This window comes from Oncorhynchus tshawytscha, linkage group LG25, assembly GCF_018296145.1.
Source record: "Oncorhynchus tshawytscha isolate Ot180627B linkage group LG25, Otsh_v2.0, whole genome shotgun sequence".
Classification (NCBI taxonomy): Eukaryota; Metazoa; Chordata; class Actinopteri; order Salmoniformes; family Salmonidae; genus Oncorhynchus; species Oncorhynchus tshawytscha.
Window position 1 is genome coordinate 47,559,689 of NC_056453.1, and position 19,270 is coordinate 47,578,958.

Below are 19,270 nucleotides of genomic sequence, written 5' to 3' on the forward strand. Positions count from 1 at the left end.
GACTGGCTGTAGTGTCTGTGTTCTGTAGACTGGCTGTGTTCTGTAGTGTCTGTGTTCTGAAGACTGGCTGTAGTGTCTGTGTTCTGAAGACTGGCTGTAGTGTCTGTGTTCTGAAGACTGGCTGTAGTGTCTTGTTCTGTCTAGACTGGCTGTGGTGTCTGTGTTCTGAAGACTGGCTGTGGTGTCTTTGTTCTCTTTGTTCTGAAGACTGGCTGTAGTGTCTGTGTTCTGAAGACTGGCTGTAGTGTCTGTGTTCTGAAGACTGGCTGTAGTGTCTGTAGACTGGCTGAAATGTCTGTGTTCTGAAGACTGGCTGTAGTGTCTGTGTTCTGTAGACTAGCTGTACTGTCTGTGTTCTGTAGACTGGCTGTAGTATCTGTGTTCTTTAGACTGGCTGTAATGTCTGTGTTCTGAAGACTGGCTGTAGTGTCTGTGTTCTGAAGACTGTCTGTAGCGTCTATTGTTCTGAAGACTGGCTGTAGTGTCTGTGTTCTGTAGACTGGCTGTAGTGTCTGTGTTCTGTAGACTGGCTGTAGTGTCTGTGTTCTGAAGACTGGCTGTAGTGTCTGTGTTCTGAAGACTGGCTGTAGTGTCTATTGTTCTGTAGACTGGCTGTAGTGTCTGTTGTTCTGAAGACTGGCTGTAGTGTCTGTGTTCTGAAGACTGGCTGTCGTGTCTGTTCTGTAGACTGGCTGTATGTCTGTGTTCTGAGACTGGCTGTAGTGTCTGTGTTCTGTAGACTGGCTGTAGTGTCTGTGTTCTGTAGACTGGCTGTAGTGTCTGTGTTCTGTAGACTGGCTGTAGTGTCTATTTTCTGAAGACTGGCTGTAGTGTCTGTGTTCTGAGTGTCTGTCTATTGTTCTGAAGACTGGCTGTAGTGTCTGGCTGTAGACTGGCTGTAGTGTCTGTGTTCTGAAGACTGGCTGTAGTGTCTGTGTTCTGTGACTGGCTGTAGTGTCTGTGTTCTGTGTTCTGACTGGCTGTAGTGTCTGTTCTGTAGACTGGCTGTAGTGTCTGTGTTCTGAAGACTGGCTGTAGTGTCTGTGTTCTGATGACTGGCTGTAGTGTCTGTGTTCTGTAGACTGGCTGTAGTGTCTGTTGTTCTGAAGACTGGCTGTAGTGTCTATTGTTCTGAAGACTGGCTGTAGTGTCTGTGTTCTGTAGACTGGCTGTAGTGTCTGTGTTCTGTAGACTGGCTGTAGTGTCTGTGTTCTGAAGACTGGCTGTAGTGTCTGTGTTCTGAAGACTGGCTGTAGTGTCTGTGTTCTGTAGACTGGCTGTAGTGTCTATTGTTCTGAAGACTGGCTGTGTGTCTGTGTTCTGAAGACTGGCTGTGTGTCTTTGTTCTGAAGACTGGCTGTAGTGTCTGTGTTCTGAAGACTGGCTGTAGTGTCTGTGTTCTGAAGACTGGCTGTATGTGTGTGTTCTGAAGACTGGCTGTAATGTCTGTGTTCTGAAGACTGGCTGTAGTGTCTGTGTTCTGTAGACTGGCTGTAGTGTCTGTGTTCTGAAGACTGGCTGTACTGTCTGTGTTCTGAAGACTGGCTGTAGTGTCTGTGTTCTGAAGACTGTCTCTGTGTTCTGAAGACTGGCTGTAGTGTCTGTTGTTCTGAAGACTGGCTGTAGTGTCTGTGTTCTGAAGACTGGCTGGCTGTGTTCTGAGTGTCTATTGTTCTGTAGACTGGCTTTAGTGTCTGTGTTCTGTAGACTGGCTGTAGTGTCTGTGTTCTGACTGACTGGTTCTGTGGCTGTCTGTGTTCTGAAGACTGGCTGTAGTGTCTGTGTTCTGTAGACTGGCTGTAGTGTCTGTGTTCTGTAGACTGGCTGTAGTGTCTGTGTTCTGAAGACTGGCTGTAATGTCTGTGTTCTGAAGACTGGCTGTAGTGTCTGTGTTCTGAAGACTGGCTGTAGTGTCTGTGTTCTGTAGACTGGCTGTAGTGTCTGTGTTCTGGCTGTAGTCTGTGTTCTGACTGGCTGTAGTGTCTGTGTTCTGAAGACTGGCTGTAGTGTCTGTGTTCTGAAGACTGGCTGTAGTGTCTGTGTTCTGTAGACTGGCTGTAGTGTCTGTGTTCTGAAGACTGGCTGTAGTGTCTGTGTTCTGTAGACTGGCTGTAGTGTCTGTGTTCTGTAGACTGGCTGTAGTGGCTGTCTGGCTGTTGTCTGTGTTCTGAAGACTGGCTGTAGTGTCTGTGTTCTGTAGACTGGCTGTGTCTGTTGTTCTGAAGACTGGCTGTGGTGTCTGTGTTCTGAAGACTGGCTGTGGTGTCTTTGTTCTGAAGACTGGCTGTAGTGTCTGTGTTCTGAAGACTGGCTGTAGTGTCTGTGTTCTGAAGACTGGCTGTATTGTGTGTGTTCTGTAGACTGGCTGAAATGTCTGTGTTCTGAAGACTGGCTGTAGTGTCTGTGTTCTGTAGACTAGCTGTACTGTCTGTGTTCTGTAGACTGGCTGTAGTATCTGTGTTCTTTAGACTGGCTGTACTGTCTGTGTTCTGAAGACTGGCTGTAGTGTCTGTGTTCTGAAGACTGTCTGTAGCGTCTATTGTTCTGAAGACTGGCTGTAGTGTCTGTGTTCTGAATACTGGCTGTAGTGTCTGTGTTCTGAAGACTGGCTGTAGTGTCTATTGTTCTGTAGACTGGCTTTAGTGTCTGTGTTCTGTAGACTGGCTGTAGTGTGTGTGTTCTGTAGACTGGCTGTAATGTCTGTGTTCTGAAGACTGGCTGTAGTGTCTGTGTTCTGTAGACTAGCTGTACTGTCTGTGTTCTGTAGACTGGCTGTAGTATCTGTGTTCTTTAGACTGGCTGTAATGTCTGTGTTCTGAAGACTGGCTGTAGTGTCTGTGTTCTGAAGACTGTCTGTAGTGTCTATTGTTCTGAAGACTGGCTGTAGTGTCTGTGTTCTGTAGACTGGCTGTAGTGTCTGTGTTCTGTAGACTGGCTGTAGTGTCTGTGTTCTGTGTTCTGAAGACTGGCTGTAGTGTCTATTGTTCTGTGTTCTGACTGGCTGTAGTGTCTATTGTTCTGAAGACTGGCTGTAGTGTCTGTGTTCTGTGGCTGTAGACTGGACTGTGTAGTGTCTGTGTTCTGTAGACTGGCTGTAGTGTCTGTGTTCTGAAGACTGGCTGTAGTGTCTGTGTTCTGAAGACTGGCTGTAGTGTCTGTGTTCTGAAGACTGGCTGTAGTGTCTGTTCTGAGACTGGCTGTAGTGTCTGTTCTGCTGGCTGTAGTGTCTGTGTTCTGAAGACTGGCTGTGGTGTGTCTTGTTCTGAAGACTGGCTGTAGTGTCTGTGTTCTGAAGACTGGCTGTAGTGTCTGTGTTCTGTAGACTGTCTGTAGTGTCTGTGTTCTGTAGACTGGCTGTAGTGTCTGTGTTCTGAAGACTGGCTGTAGTGTCTGTGTTCTGTAGACTAGCTGTACTGTCTGTGTTCTGTAGACTGGCTGTAGTATCTGTGTTCTTTAGACTGGCTGTAATGTCTGTGTTCTGAAGACTGGCTGTAGTGTCTGTGTTCTGAAGACTGTCTGTAGCGTCTATTGTTCTGAAGACTGGCTGTAGTGTCTGTGTTCTGTAGACTGGCTGTAGTGTCTGTGTTCTGTAGACTGGCTGTAGTGTCTGTGTTCTGAAGACTGGCTGTAGTGTCTGTGTTCTGAAGACTGGCTGTAGTGTCTATTGTTCTGTAGACTGGCTGTAGTGTCTATTGTTCTGAAGACTGGCTGTAGTGTCTGTGTTCTGAAGACTGGCTGTAGTGTCTGTGTTCTGTAGACTGGCTGCTGTAGTGTCTGTGTTCTGTAGACTGGCTGTAGTGTCTGTGTTCTGTAGACTGGCTGTAGTGTCTGTGTTCTGAAGACTGGCTGTAGTGTCTGTGTTCTGTTCTGAAGACTGGCTGTAGTGTCTATTGTTCTGAAGACTGGCTGTAGTGTCTGTGTTCTGAGACTGGCTGTAGTGTCTGTGTTCTGAAGACTGGCTGTAGTGTCTGTGTTCTGAAGACTGGCTGTAGTGTCTGTTGTTCTGAAGACTGGCTGTAGTGTCTGTGTTCTGAAGACTGGCTGTAGTGTCTGTGTTCTGATGACTGGCTGTAGTGTCTGTGTTCTGTAGACTGTGTACTGTCTGTGTTCTGTAGACTGGCTGTAGTGTCTGTGTTCTTTAGACTGGCTGTAATGTCTGTGTTCTGAAGACTGGCTGTAGTGTCTGTGTTCTGAAGACTGGCTGTAGTGTCTGTTTCTGAAGACTGGCTGTAGTGTCTATTGTTCTGTAGACTGGCTGTGTAGTGTCTATTGTTCTGAAGACTGGCTGTGTCTGTGTTCTGAAGACTGGCTGTCTGTCTGTGTTCTGTAGACTGGCTGTAGTGTCTGTGTTCTGTAGACTGGCTGTAGTGTCTGTGTTCTGTAGACTGGCTGTAGTGTCTATTTTCTGAAGACTGGCTGTAGTGTCTGTGTTCTGAAGACTGGCTGTAGTGTCTGTGTTCTGAAGACTGGCTGTAGTGTCTGTGTTCTGAAGACTGGCTGTAGTGTCTGTGTTCTGAAGACTGGCTGTAGTGTCTGTGTTCTGAAGACTGGCTGTAGTGTCTGTTGTTCTGAAGACTGGCTGTAGTGTCTGTGTTCTGAAGACTGGCTGTAGTGTCTGTGTTCTGAAGACTGGCTGTAGTGTCTGTGTTCTGTAGACTGGCTGTACTGGTGTTCTGTAGACTGGCTGTAGTATCTGTGTTCTTTAGACTGGCTGTTGTCTGTGTTCTGAAGACTGGCTGTAGTGTCTGTGTTCGAAGACTGGCTGTAGTGTCTGTGTTCTGACTGGACTGTCTGTAGTGTCTGTTGTTCTGAAGACTGGCTGTAGTGTCTGTGTTCTGTAGACTGGCTGTAGTGTCTGTGTTCTGTAGACTGGCTGTAGTGTCTGTGTTCTGAAGACTGGCTGTAGTGTCTGTGTTCTGAAGACTGGCTGTAGTGTCTGTGTTCTGAAGACTGGCTGTAGTGTCTATTGTTCTGAAGACTGGCTGTCTGTTCTGTCTGTGTTCTGTGTTCTGTAGACTGGCTGTAGTGTCTGTGTTCTGTAGACTGGCTGTAGTGTCTGTGTTCTGAAGACTGGCTGTAGTGTCTGTGTTCTGAAGACTGGCTGTAGTGTCTGTGTTCTGAAGACTGGCTGTAGTGTCTGTGTTCTGTAGACTGGCTGTAGTGTCTATTGTTCTGAAGACTGGCTGTAGTGTCTATTGTTCTGAAGACTGGCTGTAGTGTCTGTGTTCTGTAGACTGGCTGTAGTGTCTGTGTTCTGTAGACTGGCTGTAGTGTCTGTGTTCTGAAGACTGGCTGTAGTGTCTGTGTTCTGAAGACTGGCTGTAGTGTCTGTGTTCTGTAGACTGGCTGTAGTGTCTATTGTTCTGAAGACTGGCTGTGGTGTCTGTGTTCTGAAGACTGGCTGTGGTGTCTTTGTTCTGAAGACTGGCTGTAGTGTCTGTGTTCTGAAGACTGGCTGTAGTGTCTGTGTTCTGAAGACTGGCTGTAGTGTGTGTGTTCTGTAGACTGGCTGAAATGTCTGTGTTCTGAAGACTGGCTGTAGTGTCTGTGTTCTGTAGACTAGCTGTACTGTCTGTGTTCTGTAGACTGGCTGTAGTATCTGTGTTCTTTAGACTGGCTGTAATGTCTGTGTTCTGAAGACTGGCTGTAGTGTCTGTGTTCTGAAGACTGTCTGTAGCGTCTATTGTTCTGAAGACTGGCTGTAGTGTCTGTGTTCTGTAGACTGGCTGTAGTGTCTGTGTTCTGTAGACTGGCTGTAGTGTCTGTGTTCTGAAGACTGGCTGTAGTGTCTGTGTTCTGAAGACTGGCTGTAGTGTCTATTGTTCTGTAGACTGGCTGTTGTCTATTGTTCTGAAGACTGGCTGTAGTGTCTGTGTTCTGAAGACTGGCTGTGTCTGTGTTCTGTGTCTGTGTTCTGTAGACTGGCTGTAGTGTCTGTGTTCTGTAGACTGGCTGTAGTGTCTGTGTTCTGTAGACTGGCTGTAGTGTCTGTGTTCTGTAGACTGGCTGTAGTGTCTGTGTTCTGAAGACTGGCTGTAGTGTCTGTGTTCTGAAGACTGGCTGTAGTGTCTGTGTTCTGAAGACTGGCTGTAGTGTCTGTGTTCTGAAGACTGGCTGTAGTGTGTTCTGTGTTCTGATTCTGACTGGCTGTAGTGTCTGTGTTCTGTGGCTGACTGGCTGTAGTGTCTATTGTTCTGTAGACTGGCTGTAGTGTCTGTGTTCTGAAGACTGGCTGTAGTGTCTGTGTTCTGATGACTGGCTGTAGTGTCTGTGTTCTGTGACTGGCTGTAGTGTCTATTGTTCTGAAGACTGGCTGTAGTGTCTATTGTTCTGAAGACTGGCTGTAGTGTCTGTGTTCTGTAGACTGGCTGTAGTGTCTGTGTTCTGAAGACTGGCTGTAGTGTCTATTGTTCTGAAGACTGGCTGTAGTGTCTGTGTTCTGAATACTGGCTGTAGTGTCTGTGTTCTGAAGACTGGCTGTAGTGTCTATTGTTCTGTAGACTGGCTTTAGTGTCTGTGTTCTGTAGACTGGCTGTAGTGTCTGTGTCCTGAAGACTGGCTGTAGTGTCTGTGTTCTGAAGACTGGCTGTAGTGTCTATTGTTCTGTAGACTGGCTGTAGTGTCTATTTTTCTGAAGACTGGCTGTAGTGTCTGTGTTCTGAAGACTGGCTGTAGTGTCTGTGTTCTGTAGACTGGCTGTAGTGTCTGTGTTCTGTGTGTCTGTGTTCTGAAGACTGGCTGTAGTGTCTGTGTTCTGAAGACTGGCTGTAGTGTCTGTGTTCTGTAGATTGGCTGTAGTGTCTATTGTTCTGAAGACTGGCTGTGGTGTCTTTGTTCTGAAGACTGGCTGTGGTGTCTTTGTTCTGAAGACTGGCTGTAGTGTCTATTGTTCTGTAGACTGGCTTTAGTGTCTGTGTTCTGTAGACTGGCTGTAGTGTCTGTGTTCTGTAGACTGGCTGTAGTGTGTGTGTTCTGTAGACTGGCTGAAATGTCTGTGTTCTGAAGACTGGCTGTAGTGTCTGTGTTCTGTAGACTAGCTGTACTGTCTGTGTTCTGTAGACTGGCTGTAGTATCTGTGTTCTTTAGACTGGCTGTAATGTCTGTGTTCTGAAGACTGGCTGTAGTGTCTGTGTTCTGAAGACTGTCTGTAGCGTCTATTGTTCTGAAGACTGGCTGTAGTGTCTGTGTTCTGTAGACTGGCTGTAGTGTCTGTGTTCTGTAGACTGGCTGTAGTGTCTGTGTTCTGTAGACTGGCTGTAGTGTCTGTGTTCTGAAGACTGGCTGTAGTGTCTATTGTTCTGTAGACTGGCTGTAGTGTCTATTGTTCTGAAGACTGGCTGTAGTGTCTGTGTTCTGAAGACTGGCTGTCGTGTCTGTGTTCTGTAGACTGGCTGTAGTGTCTGTGTTCTGTAGACTGGCTGTAGTGTCTGTGTTCTGTAGACTGGCTGTACTGTCTGTGTTCTGTAGACTGGCTGTAGTGTCTGTGTTCTGAAGTCTGTGTTCTGAAGACTGGCTGTAGTGTCTGTGTTCTGAAGACTGGCTGTAGTGTCTGTGTTCTGAAGACTGGCTGTAGTGTCTGTGTTCTCTGTAGACTGGCTGTAGTGTCTGTGTTCTGTAGACTGGCTGTAGTGTCTGTGTTCTGAAGACTGGCTGTAGTGTCTGTGTTCTGAAGACTGGCTGTAGTTCTGTAGTGTCTGTGTTCTGTAGACTGGCTGTAGTGTCTATTGTTCTGAAGACTGGCTGTAGTGTCTGTGTTCTGAAGACTGGCTGTCGTGTCTGTGTTCTGTAGACTGGTTGTAGTGTCTGTGTTCTGTAGACTGGCTGTAGTGTCTGTGTTCTGTAGACTGGCTGTAGTGTCTGTGTTCTGTAGACTGGCTGTAGTGTCTATTTTCCTGAAGACTGGTTGTAGTGTCTGTGTTCTGAAGACTGGCTGTAGTGTCTATTGTTCTGAAGACTGGCTGTAGTGTCTGTGTTCTGAAGACTGGCTGTAGTGGCTGTGTTCTGATGACTGGCTGTAGTGTCTGTGTTCTGTAGACTGGCTGTAGTGTCTATTGTTCTGTAGACTGGCTGTAGTGTCTGTGTTCTGAAGACTGGCTGTAGTGTCTGTGTTCTGAAGACTGGCTGTAGTGTCTGTGTTCTGTAGACTGGCTGTAGTGTCTGTGTTCTGAAGACTGGCTGTAGTGTCTATTGTTCTGAAGACTGGCTGTAGTGTCTGTGTTCTGAATACTGGCTGTAGTGTCTGTGTTCTGAAGACTGGCTGTAGTGTCTATTGTTCTGTAGACTGGCTTTAGTGTCTGTGTTCTGTAGACTGGCTGTAGTGTCTGTGTCCTGAAGACTGGCTGTAGTGTCTGTGTTCTGAAGACTGGCTGTAGTGTCTATTGTTCTGTAGACTCGCTGTAGTGTCTATTTTTCTGAAGACTGGCTGTAGTGTCTGTGTTCTGAAGACTGGCTGTAGTGTCTGTGTTCTGTAGACTGTCTGTAGTGTCTGTGTTCTGTAGACTGGCTGTAGTGTCTGTGTTCTGAAGACTGGCTGTAGTGTCTGTGTTCTGAAGACTGGCTGTAGTGTCTGTGTTCTGTAGATTGGCTGTAGTGTCTATTGTTCTGAAGACTGGCTGTGGTGTCTTTGTTCTGAAGACTGGCTGTGGTGTCTTTGTTCTGAAGACTGGCTGTAGTGTCTATTGTTCTGTAGACTGGCTTTAGTGTCTGTGTTCTGTAGACTGGCTGTAGTGTCTGTGTTCTGTAGACTGGCTGTGTGTGTGTTCTGTAGACTGGCTGAAATGTCTGTGTTCTGAAGACTGGCTGTAGTGTCTGTGTTCTGTAGACTAGCTGTACTGTCTGTGTTCTGTAGACTGGCTGTAGTATCTGTGTTCTTTAGACTGGCTGTAATGTCTGTGTTCTGAAGACTGGCTGTAGTGTCTGTGTTCTGAAGACTGTCTGTAGCTCTATTGTTCTGAAGACTGGCTGTAGTGTCTGTGTTCTGTAGACTGGCTGTAGTGTCTGTGTTCTGTAGACTGGCTGTAGTGTCTGTGTTCTGTAGACTGGCTGTAGTGTCTGTGTTCTGAAGACTGGCTGTAGTGTCTATTGTTCTGTAGACTGGCTGTAGTGTCTATTGTTCTGTAGACTGGCTGTAGTGTCTGTGTTCTGTAGACTGGCTGTAGTGTCTGTGTTCTGAAGACTGGCTGTAGTGTCTATTGTTCTGTAGAAGACTGGCTCTGTAGTGTCTATTTTTTCTGAAGACTGGCTGTAGTGTCTGTGTTCTGTGTTCTGAGACTGGCTGTAGTGTCTGTGTTCTGTAGACTGTCTGTAGTGTCTGTGTTCTGAAGACTGGCTGTAGTGTCTGTGTTCTGAAGACTGGCTGTAGTGTCTGTGTTCTGTAGACTGGCTGTAGTGTCTATTGTTCTGAAGACTGGCTGTAGTGTCTGTGTTCTGTAGACTGGCTTTAGTGTCTGTGTTCTGTAGACTGGCTGTAGTGTCTGTGTTCTGTAGACTGGCTGTAGTGTCTGTGTTCTGTAGACTGGCTGTAGTGAAGGATTCCTTTTTGTAATCCTTCACGCATGAATTGTCTGAGAAATTACAAGAAGGAAATGTAGCTTGGGCTAAGGCTAGAATCATGATTCTACGCCCGATTAAAACAGCTAAATCAACGTATTTCTTGAATTGTGTATCGGAGAGTGGTTGTAATCAAGCCAAATTCTGTAAAGTGGTCAAACCTTTAAAAATAAAACTCCTCCCCTTCGTTACCCCAGCAGGCTCTGACAGCCTCTCATTCTAGAAGCGTTTAAAGTTTGTGATGCTTTTACTTACTAACCATTTTGCTTAATTAAACTGGCCACCTGGAAAAACATCTCGTTCCCATTAGAGGGAGGTCCTTTAGTCACCTCAGAACAGATTGTAGGACGATGCACTAACAGACTAACAGACTTGGTTTTCAGGATAACCCTTTGATGTCTATGATGTACTAAAGTTATTTGCTAAAGATTAATGTAAAACCATAAGGACTGATTCACTTGATTCACTTCTAACTGTAGAATTAAACTACAGGAGCTGATTCACTTGATTCTGTCTAACGGCAATATTAAACTACAGGAGCTGATTCACTTGATTCACTTCTAACAATAGAATAAAACCATAGGAGCTGATTCACTTGATTCACTTCTAACAATAGAATAAAACCATAGGAGCTGATTCACTTGATTCACTTCTAACTGCAGTATAAAACCATAGGAGCTGATTCACTTGATTCACTTCTAACTGCAGTATAAAACCATAGGAGCTGATTCATTTAATTCCTTCTAACTGCAGTATAAAACCATAGGAGTTGATTTACTTGATTCACTTAAAACTGCAGTTTAAAACCATAGGAGCTGATTCACTTGATTCCTTCTAACTGCAGTATAAAACCATAGGAGCTGATTCACTTGATTCCTTCTAACTGCAGTATAAAACCATAGGAGCTGATTCACTTGATTCCTTCTAACTGCAGTACAGATTGATCTAAAATCCATAGAGGCTGATTCACTTGGCCCCTTCTAACTGCAGCCCTCTGCTCCACTTACTGCAGACCCACTGAGCTATATTTTTTACTTGTCAATTGGTTCTGATGTCATCGCTAAGATCTGGGAAGCAGATGGCCTCCCCTGGTATCCTGGTGTTCTCCCTAAGATCTGGGAAGCAGATGGCCTCCCCTGGTATCCTGGTGTTCTCCCTAAGATCTGGGAAGCAGATGGCCTCCCCTGGTATCCTGGTGTTCTCCCTAAGATCTGGAAAGCGGGTGTCCTCCCCCGGTATTCTGGTGTCATCTCTAAGATCTGGAAAGCGGGTGTCCTCCCCCGGTATTCTGGTGTTCTCCCTAAGATCTGGAAAGCGGGTGTCCTCCCCCGGTATTCTGGTGTCATCTCTAAGATCTGGAAAGCGGGTGTCCTCCCCCGTTATTCTGGTGTTCTCCCTAAGATCTGGGAAGCGGGTGTCCTCCCCCGGTATTCTGGTGTTCTCCCTAAGATCTGGGAAGCGGGTGTCCACCCCGGTATTCAGATCCTTCTGACTTAGATAACTACCGTCAAATTTCCAAATGATGTTGCATTTCCAAAATGTTGGAATCACTGACCAACTGTAAGCTAAGATCTAATTAAACTTGTCTTTCTATTCTAAATATACGCCATTCTGGTTATAGACCAGGACATAACACTGTTTCAGCTGGTTTTGGTTTCAGCTGGTTATAGACGTGGACATAACACTGTTTCAGCTGGTCATAGACCTGGACATAACACTGTTTCAGCTGGTTATAGACCTGGACATAACACTATTTCAACTGGTTGTAGACCTGGACATAACACTGTTTCAACTGGTTATAGACCTGGACATAACACTGTTTCAGCTGGTTATAGACCTGGTTATAGACCTGGACATAACACTGTTTCAGCTGGTTATAGACCTGGACATTAACACTGTTTCAGCTGGTTATAGACCTGGTTAAATGGATAACAATGTTTCATGGTTATAGACTGGTTATAGACCTGGACATAACACTGTTTCAGCTGGTTTTGACCAGTTTTTCAGCTGGTTATAGACCAGGACATAACACTGTTTCAGCTGGTTATAGACCTGGACATAGCACTGTTTCAGCTGGTTATAGACCTGGACATAACACTGTTTCAGCTGGTTATAGACCTGGACATAACACTGTTTCAGCTGGTTATAGACCAGGACATAGCAATGTTTCAGCTGGTTATAGACCTGGTTATAGACCAGGACATAACACTGTTTCAGCTGGTTATAGACCAGGACATAACACGGTTTCAGCTGGTTATAGACCAGGACATAGCACTGTTTCAGCTGGTTATAGACCTGGACATAGTACTGTTTCAGCTGGTTATAGACCAGGACATAACACTGTTTCAGCTGGTCATAGACCTGGACATAACACTGTTTCAGCTGGTTATAGACCTGGACATAACACTATTTCAACTGGTTGTAGACCTGGACATAACACTGTTTCAACTGGTTATAGACCTGGACATAACACTGTTTCAGCTGGTTATAGACCTGGTTATAGACCTGGACATAACACTGTTTCAGCTGGTTATAGACCTGGACATAACACTGTTTCAGCTGGTTATAGACCTGGTTATAGACCTGGACATAACAATGTTTCAGCTGGTTATAGACCTGGTTATAGACCTGGACATAACACTGTTTCAGCTGGTTATAGACCAGGACATAACTCTGTTTCAGCTGGTTATAGACCAGGACATAACACTGTTTCAGCTGGTTATAGACCAGGACATAGCACTGTTTCAGCTGGTTATAGACCTGGACATAACACTGTTTCAGCTGGTTATAGACGAGGACATAACACTGTTTCAGCTGGTTATAGACCAGGACATAGCAATGTTTCAGCTGGTTATAGACCTGGTTATAGACCAGGACATAACACTGTTTCAGCTGGTTATAGACCAGGACATAACACGGTTTCAGCTGGTTATAGACCAGGACATAGCACTGTTTCAGCTGGTTATAGACCTGGACATAACACTGTTTCAGCTGGTTATAGACCTGGACATAGCACTGTTTCAGCTGGTTATAGACCAGGACATAACACTGTTTCAGCTGGTTATAGACCTGGACATAACACTGTTTCAGCTGGTTATAGACCTGGACATAACACTGTTTCAGCTGGTTATAGACCTGGACATAACACTGTTTCAGCTGGTTATAGACCAGGACATAACACTGTTTCAGCTGGTTATAGACCTGGACATAGTACTGTTTCAGCTGGTTATAGACCTGGACATAACACTGTTTCAGCTGGTTATAGACCTGGACATAACACTGTTTCAGCTGGTTATAGATGATATGTTTTAATTTTTTTCTTATTCACATTCTTATTCAATAGTCTGCTGAAGTCGGCCTGGTTTGAAAATAATCTGTGAGACAGGACTCAATGTGTAGTATTTCTGACTGTGTTCATTTTAGTCTTCTGGACATTATGAAAGGTATTCTGCAGGGTTCTTTACTGTTTATAGAAATAATATCGGTCTATTTAAAAAAAGTAGAAGTAATATTCATCTGTATGAAGACGACACTGTTATATTGATCCAACTGTTGACTTGGCTGTTAGCGCTTCAATCTGACCTTGTTACCTTACAGAAAGCCCTGGTTGGTTTAAAACATGTTCTCTCGTTCTCTACAGAATTTTCCAGATGAACTACATATTTATTCACTGGATGGTTCTCCCATCGATCAGGTTCCCGCCTACAAATATCTGGGTATCTGGATTGACGAAGATTTAATGTTTTAAAAAACATACGGATGAGCTAGTTCAAAATATAATATTTAAAGTGGACTTTCCTCTTCCTAAATAGCAGGAAGCAGATTGTTCAGTCTACTTTTCCTGCCAGTTCTTGATTACGGTGACACCATTTTACCAGATTGCAGCAGCCACTACTCTTAACCCTTTGTATGCCGTCTACCAAAGCACCATTCGTTTCACCACAGGTGACCGTTTTAATACTCCTCACTGCTTCCTGTATCAACAGCTGAACCTCACTAAAGTCCCGTAGATCAATGCATTACTCCCTGTCTGTTTACAAAGCCCTACTACACAAAGCTTCCAACTTACCGAACTTAATTTGCTAACGTATAAAATAATGAGATACCAAACCAGTTCAGGGTTGGTTAACTCTTGAGGTCCCATAGGGTCTCCACGGAATTAAGTAAATCCGATTTTAGTTTTTTACACTCCAAATTTTTGGAATCACTTACATTTAACATTTGTTCCGTTTGGATTCCCTGGTTCCGTTTGGATTCCCTGGTTCCGTTTGGTGCCATTTGGATTCCCTGGTTCCGTTTGGATTCCCTGGTTCCGTTTGGATTCCCTGGTGCCATTTGGATTCCCTGGTGCCACTAGGGCACTTTAAAGCCCTGACGATGTATGAGTTCACTGAGCTGTGCAATTGTTTTGATTGATTGATTGATTGATTTAGTAACTCGTTTCTGATGCTGTGATGTTCTGGAGTATCGTACTGTTATTGGATCTGATAGATTTTTACATCTTCTACTTTGTGGACTCATCGTACCAGTGAAAATGAGACCCTGGTGGTGTCATGTCTCCTCCCCTTCACACCATGGTCCTTTATGAGGTCTACAGTGATACTGAGTCTCTCTCTCTCTGTCCTATAGGAGCTCAGACTCTGACGGAGCATTCGAGACGCCAGAGTCGACCACCCCTGTCAAGTCCCCCACGGAGACAGACCCTCATATCCAGCTGCTGACCTCTGAAGACACCGGTGAGAGAGACTCGTGCACATTCACAGAGAGAGAGAGAGGGAGAGAGGCACACACACACAGAGAGAGAAAGAGACACACACACGGAGAGAGAGCGAGACACACACACACACACAGAGACACACACACACACACACACAGAGAGACACACACACAGAGAGAGAGACACACACACACACAGAGAGCGAGAGAGACACACAGAGAGACACACACAGAGAGAGAGAAAGACACACACACGGAGAGAGAGCGAGACACACACACACACAGAGAGACACACACACACACACAGAGAGACACACACACAGAGAGAGAGACACACACACACACAGAGAGACACACACACACAGAGAGAGAGACACACACACACACAGAGAGCGAGAGAGACACACAGAGAGACACACACAGAGAGACAGAGATTTAGAATGCCCTCTACTGGTGACTACTGGTATTTCAAACAAAGAGGTTTTCTCTGTTCAGTCATTCAGACCAGCATCACAGAGCTGCTAACGGATATAAGCAGGTCTTATCTATGCAGGAAAGCTTCAGCCATTCATCACAATGTTCGTTTGTGTTTTACTGATTGGCTGGGAGGTTGTGATGAAATATTCAGAGCTCATTCATCAATTTAATTAGTCTAAAACCAGACACAGCCTTCACCATCATCTCTCTCTCTTTCTCTCTCTCCGTCTCTCTCTATCTTCTCTCTCAATTCAATTCAATTTAAGGGCTTTCTTGGGTAAAATGTGTTGACATTGCCAAAGCAGGTGAAATACATAATAAACAAATGTACAAATGTACATTACACATACAAAAATTTCAAAAGAATAAAGACATTTCAAATGTCATATTATGTCTCTATACATCTTCACCTACTGTATATATACAGTGTTGTACAGTCGCTCTCTCTCTCTCAATAACATTTTAGGGCTTTATTGCAATGGAAACATGTTTCTCTCTCTCTCAAACGAATACAACTAACAAGCATCAGAAGAATGTAATTTCTCTCTCTCATTCAAACACCATATCGGGATTGTGTCATGACTATATATTACCTATCATTTATATTTCTCTGTTCCTCCAGGTCTTGGCTGTGACTCTGAGGCAGACGGTGAACCCGGGTCAGAGGCTAAAGGTCACCATGGTAGCTCCCTGTCCATAGTCTTTGACGAGGACAAGCCCATAGCTGCTAGCGGAGCCTATAACCTAGACCAGCTCATAGCTGCTGCTGCTGCTGCTGCTGAGGCCCAGAGCCGATCAACTCTAACCCGCTCTCTGAGCCTCCAGGCTGGGGAGCTAGATGGCTCCGGCCCCCTAGACGGCGGAGGATCCTCCATCTCAATCGGAGACTCCCGTCCCTTAGCTGAGGCCTTTAGTGTTGACAGTGGTACTGAGAGTGCTCCAGGGACTCTGCGCAGACCCTCCAAGAAGGGGCCTCTCCGCCCAGGCGGCTCCCTGAAAAAGAAGCCTCTCCCCAGGCAGAGCTCTAACCTAGAGAGCCCCCAACTGCCGTCCTCCGGAACCACACCGGAGCTGGAGAAGAGTGCCGAGCCCACCAGAGCAGCCAGACCCCTATTGGTCTCTGAGGATCTGGAAGCAGGAGGAGCCACAGTAGACTCCGCCTCGCTCACTGAAGAGACCAATCACACTAGCCCAGAGACAGATAATCAACTAATCCTGGCCCCTACTTCTATTCTGACTCCGACCCCAGCTATCTCTATACCCAACCGGCAGGAGGACACCCCCATCTCTGTGCCGGAGGCCCCCCCAGGCAGCGAAGGCTCTCCCCTGAGTGGGACCTACAAATGGGACCCAGACAACTTTGAAGACATCGCCCCATTCAACAACGGAGGGAGTAAAGTCGCTAACTCCCCGCCGTTGGGTAGTAAAGGAGGCGTGCTGTCCGTTGTCTCTAACCCCCCAGAGCCCCCTAACGCCGAGTCAACTCTTCCCTCAACCAGCCCCCCTATTCGAACCTCAGGGGCGGTCAGACTGGAGTTTGACTATTCTGAGGAGACCCTCGAGGAGCCTCCCAAGGCCTCTCCACCACCCAAGAAGCTGGGCAAAAAAGCAGGCTCCAAGGTCTGTCTGTCATAGGGTTGCAAAATTCTATTAACTTTCCCCAAATTCCCTGATCTTCCAGAAATCCCAGTTGGATTTTGACTCTAGTCTGTCATCATGTTTAAGTGCTCTTCTTGGTCTGTGTGTGTTTTTTTATTTTACTGATTATATTGCTGAAGTAAAGTTACTTTGGAGTGTTTTGAAAAGCGCTTAAAATTAATAAACTATCATTATTAATATGATGCATTTTTTATTATTATCAGATGCCTCTAAGGAAGCCCAGGATGGGTCTGAAGAAGGCCGTCCAGCCCCCATCTGAACCCCTAGACAACAGCCTAATCCCCGATGACATCCCCGTCTCTAAGCCCTCCTATAACTCTGACCCGGCTCAGTGGGACGACCCTAACTTCAACCTGTTCGGCTCTAACAGTGGGATCCCTATCTCTCCCGAGCTGAACAAACGCTCCTATAGTTTTGACTCTGACACCTTCAATGAGTCAGCTGTCAACTCCTTCAAGGGTTCGTCCAATAGGACGGCTGCGTTTCCACCCAAGGCTGCCTCTGGCTCCGCCTCTTTCGAGGTGTCGGCCAATGATGACGAGGTTGATAACGATAACGATGAAGTTAGGGAGCTGGAGGACCACAACCAGAACAAACCGGCCAAGACCAAGAAGAAACCAATCAAATCGTAAGTTTAAATACCATTGCATTATTAGGTGGTTATAAGGCACTTTCACATTGTCATTTGTTTATGTGTTTCTGTTTGTACATTTAGTACTGAATTCTTTTAGCTGTGTGTGTGTGTGTGTGTGTGTGTGTGTGTGTGTGTGTGTGTGTGTGTGTGTGAATGTGTTTGTCTGTCTGTGCCACCTGTCTCTCTGTCACCTGTCTGTCTCTCTATCACCTGTCTGTCTCTGTCCTGTCTGTCTCTGTCTGTCTGTCTCTGTCACCTGTCTGTCTGTCTCCTGTCTGTCTCTCTGTCTCCTGTCTGTCTCTCTATCACCTGTCTGTCTCCTGTCTGTCTCTCTGTCACCTGTCTGTCTCTCTGTCACCTGTCTGTCTCTCTGTCTCCTGTCTGTCTCTCTATCACCTGTCTGTCTCTCTGTCTCCTGTCTGTTTCTCTGTCACCTGCCTGTCTCTCTGTCTCCTGTCTGTCTCTCTGTCACCTGTCTGTGTGTTCTCGTGTGCCACAGGAAGTCGAAGGGTTCCTCTCTGTGTTGTCTGTTGTAAGTACAGGAATGGCAGCAGGACTGTTTTGACCTCTAACTGTTTATGTAAATAATGTTTCAGTTTTTCTAAACATCCTACTCTCAGAGAGAGCATGTAGCCCCGTCGTGCTCATCTCCTTCTAACTTTCCCCAAATTCACAAGTTCTCCTGAAATTCTGGGAATCTTCCCAACCAGGATTTCTGGAAAACGTGTGACATTTTTCAACCCTGTCCTCCTCCCTATTAACACAACAGTAACGTAAAGACAACCAATTATAGAAGCTCTACCATGCAAAACCAACCAATCAGAGAAGCTCTACCATGCCCATTTTCTTCAATGAGCATCCTGCCATATAAATGTAACCTGTCTTATACAGGTGCACCCCTTCTCCAAGGGAAAGAGAACAGTCACACGGTAGCACCTCCTCTATTGAGGAGCAACAGAGGTTAGTCGTGGTCACATTGAGGAGTATCTGTGTGGTCTAGGTTGGTTGTAGATACCTGGGTTTAGACTCGACTGTCACAATACCCGTATTGTGGAAGGGAAACAAAAAAATATGAAGCAGAATTCATTTCTGGAAGAAATACAGTCCTAATGTTGGAAACACACAGGTTCGCATTTGTTTCTTTTGAAAGCTATTGTACAGAACACAATGGGCCCGGTTCGCTTGGCATTACCCGGTGCCACAGTTGGACTAATGGGCACCGAGCAAAACAAACTCGCTCACTATTTTACAAAAGTAGGTCTTAAAGGACTATAGAGTGAAATCTGCTTCTAGAAAATCTGGTATATTAGTATCCCAATACTGGTATCAAGACAGCATTAGTTTGAACTATTCATCTCATATCGCTAACACGCTAACACACTAACTCGCTAACTCGCTAACACATTAACACGCTAACACGCTAACACAGTAACACGCTAACACACTAACTCACTAACACGCTAACTCACTAACACGCTAACACACTAACTCACTAACATGCTAACACGCTAACACACTAACTCGCTAACTCGCTAACACACTAACACGCTAACACGCTAACACACTAACTCGCTAACTCGCTAACATGCTAACTTAGCAAAGAATTAACATTGCCGTCTGTTGCCTAATGCAGCTTTTCCATGCATTTGATTTAGTCCAGAACTAGGACCTGATTCAACTAATCCTCAAGCCCCTGACTACTTGAATCAGTTTTGCTAGTTCAGGGCTGAAATTAAATAGTGAAACATCTGTGGGGGGGGGTTGTAATGTCTGGGGGGTCCCCGAGGGGAGGTTTGGCAACCCCAGACTAATGTATACCATCAAAGTGAATCATGGCAGCAATTTTATTTGGGGGGGGGGGCAGAAATTGACTTCCAACCTACTGTAATTCTAGTCAAATTCACGCAATGTACGCTAACTAAACTAGCAAGGCTAAATACTGAAACATGTATTATCAGTTCAACAACATGTGAGTATGATGCTTTTTGAGTTTTGATGATAATGCTTTACACCATGCATACGGAAATCATTATCATTTTCAATATCCCCCCTGTATTGTGAATGACTAGTGCACATCTTATTGAGCTAAACATATACACAGCAGGAGGGAGAGTAATATGCCTTTTGTTTTTAAAAAGACAATAGAGTTGACGTATTGATTAAGGTTTGACTTATTGATGAAGTATTCATTGATGAAGTCTCTGCAGGGGAGACTTGTTCTGATCCTCTACTTCT

At 45.4% G+C, this 19,270-nt stretch overlaps 1 protein-coding gene across 1 annotated transcript in view; it reads left to right on the forward strand.

The window, feature by feature from the left end:
• Positions 1-19,270, forward strand: part of LOC112240580 (transforming acidic coiled-coil-containing protein 2) — a 110,472-nt gene that overhangs the window by 41,536 nt on the left and 49,666 nt on the right. The window contains exons 4-7 of the mRNA XM_042305849.1: positions 14,179-14,285; positions 15,365-16,362; positions 16,605-17,029; positions 17,927-17,995. Of these exons, the coding sequence (XP_042161783.1) occupies positions 14,179-14,285; positions 15,365-16,362; positions 16,605-17,029; positions 17,927-17,995 (1,599 nt within the window). The remainder of the gene's footprint in view (positions 1-14,178; positions 14,286-15,364; positions 16,363-16,604; positions 17,030-17,926; positions 17,996-19,270) is intronic.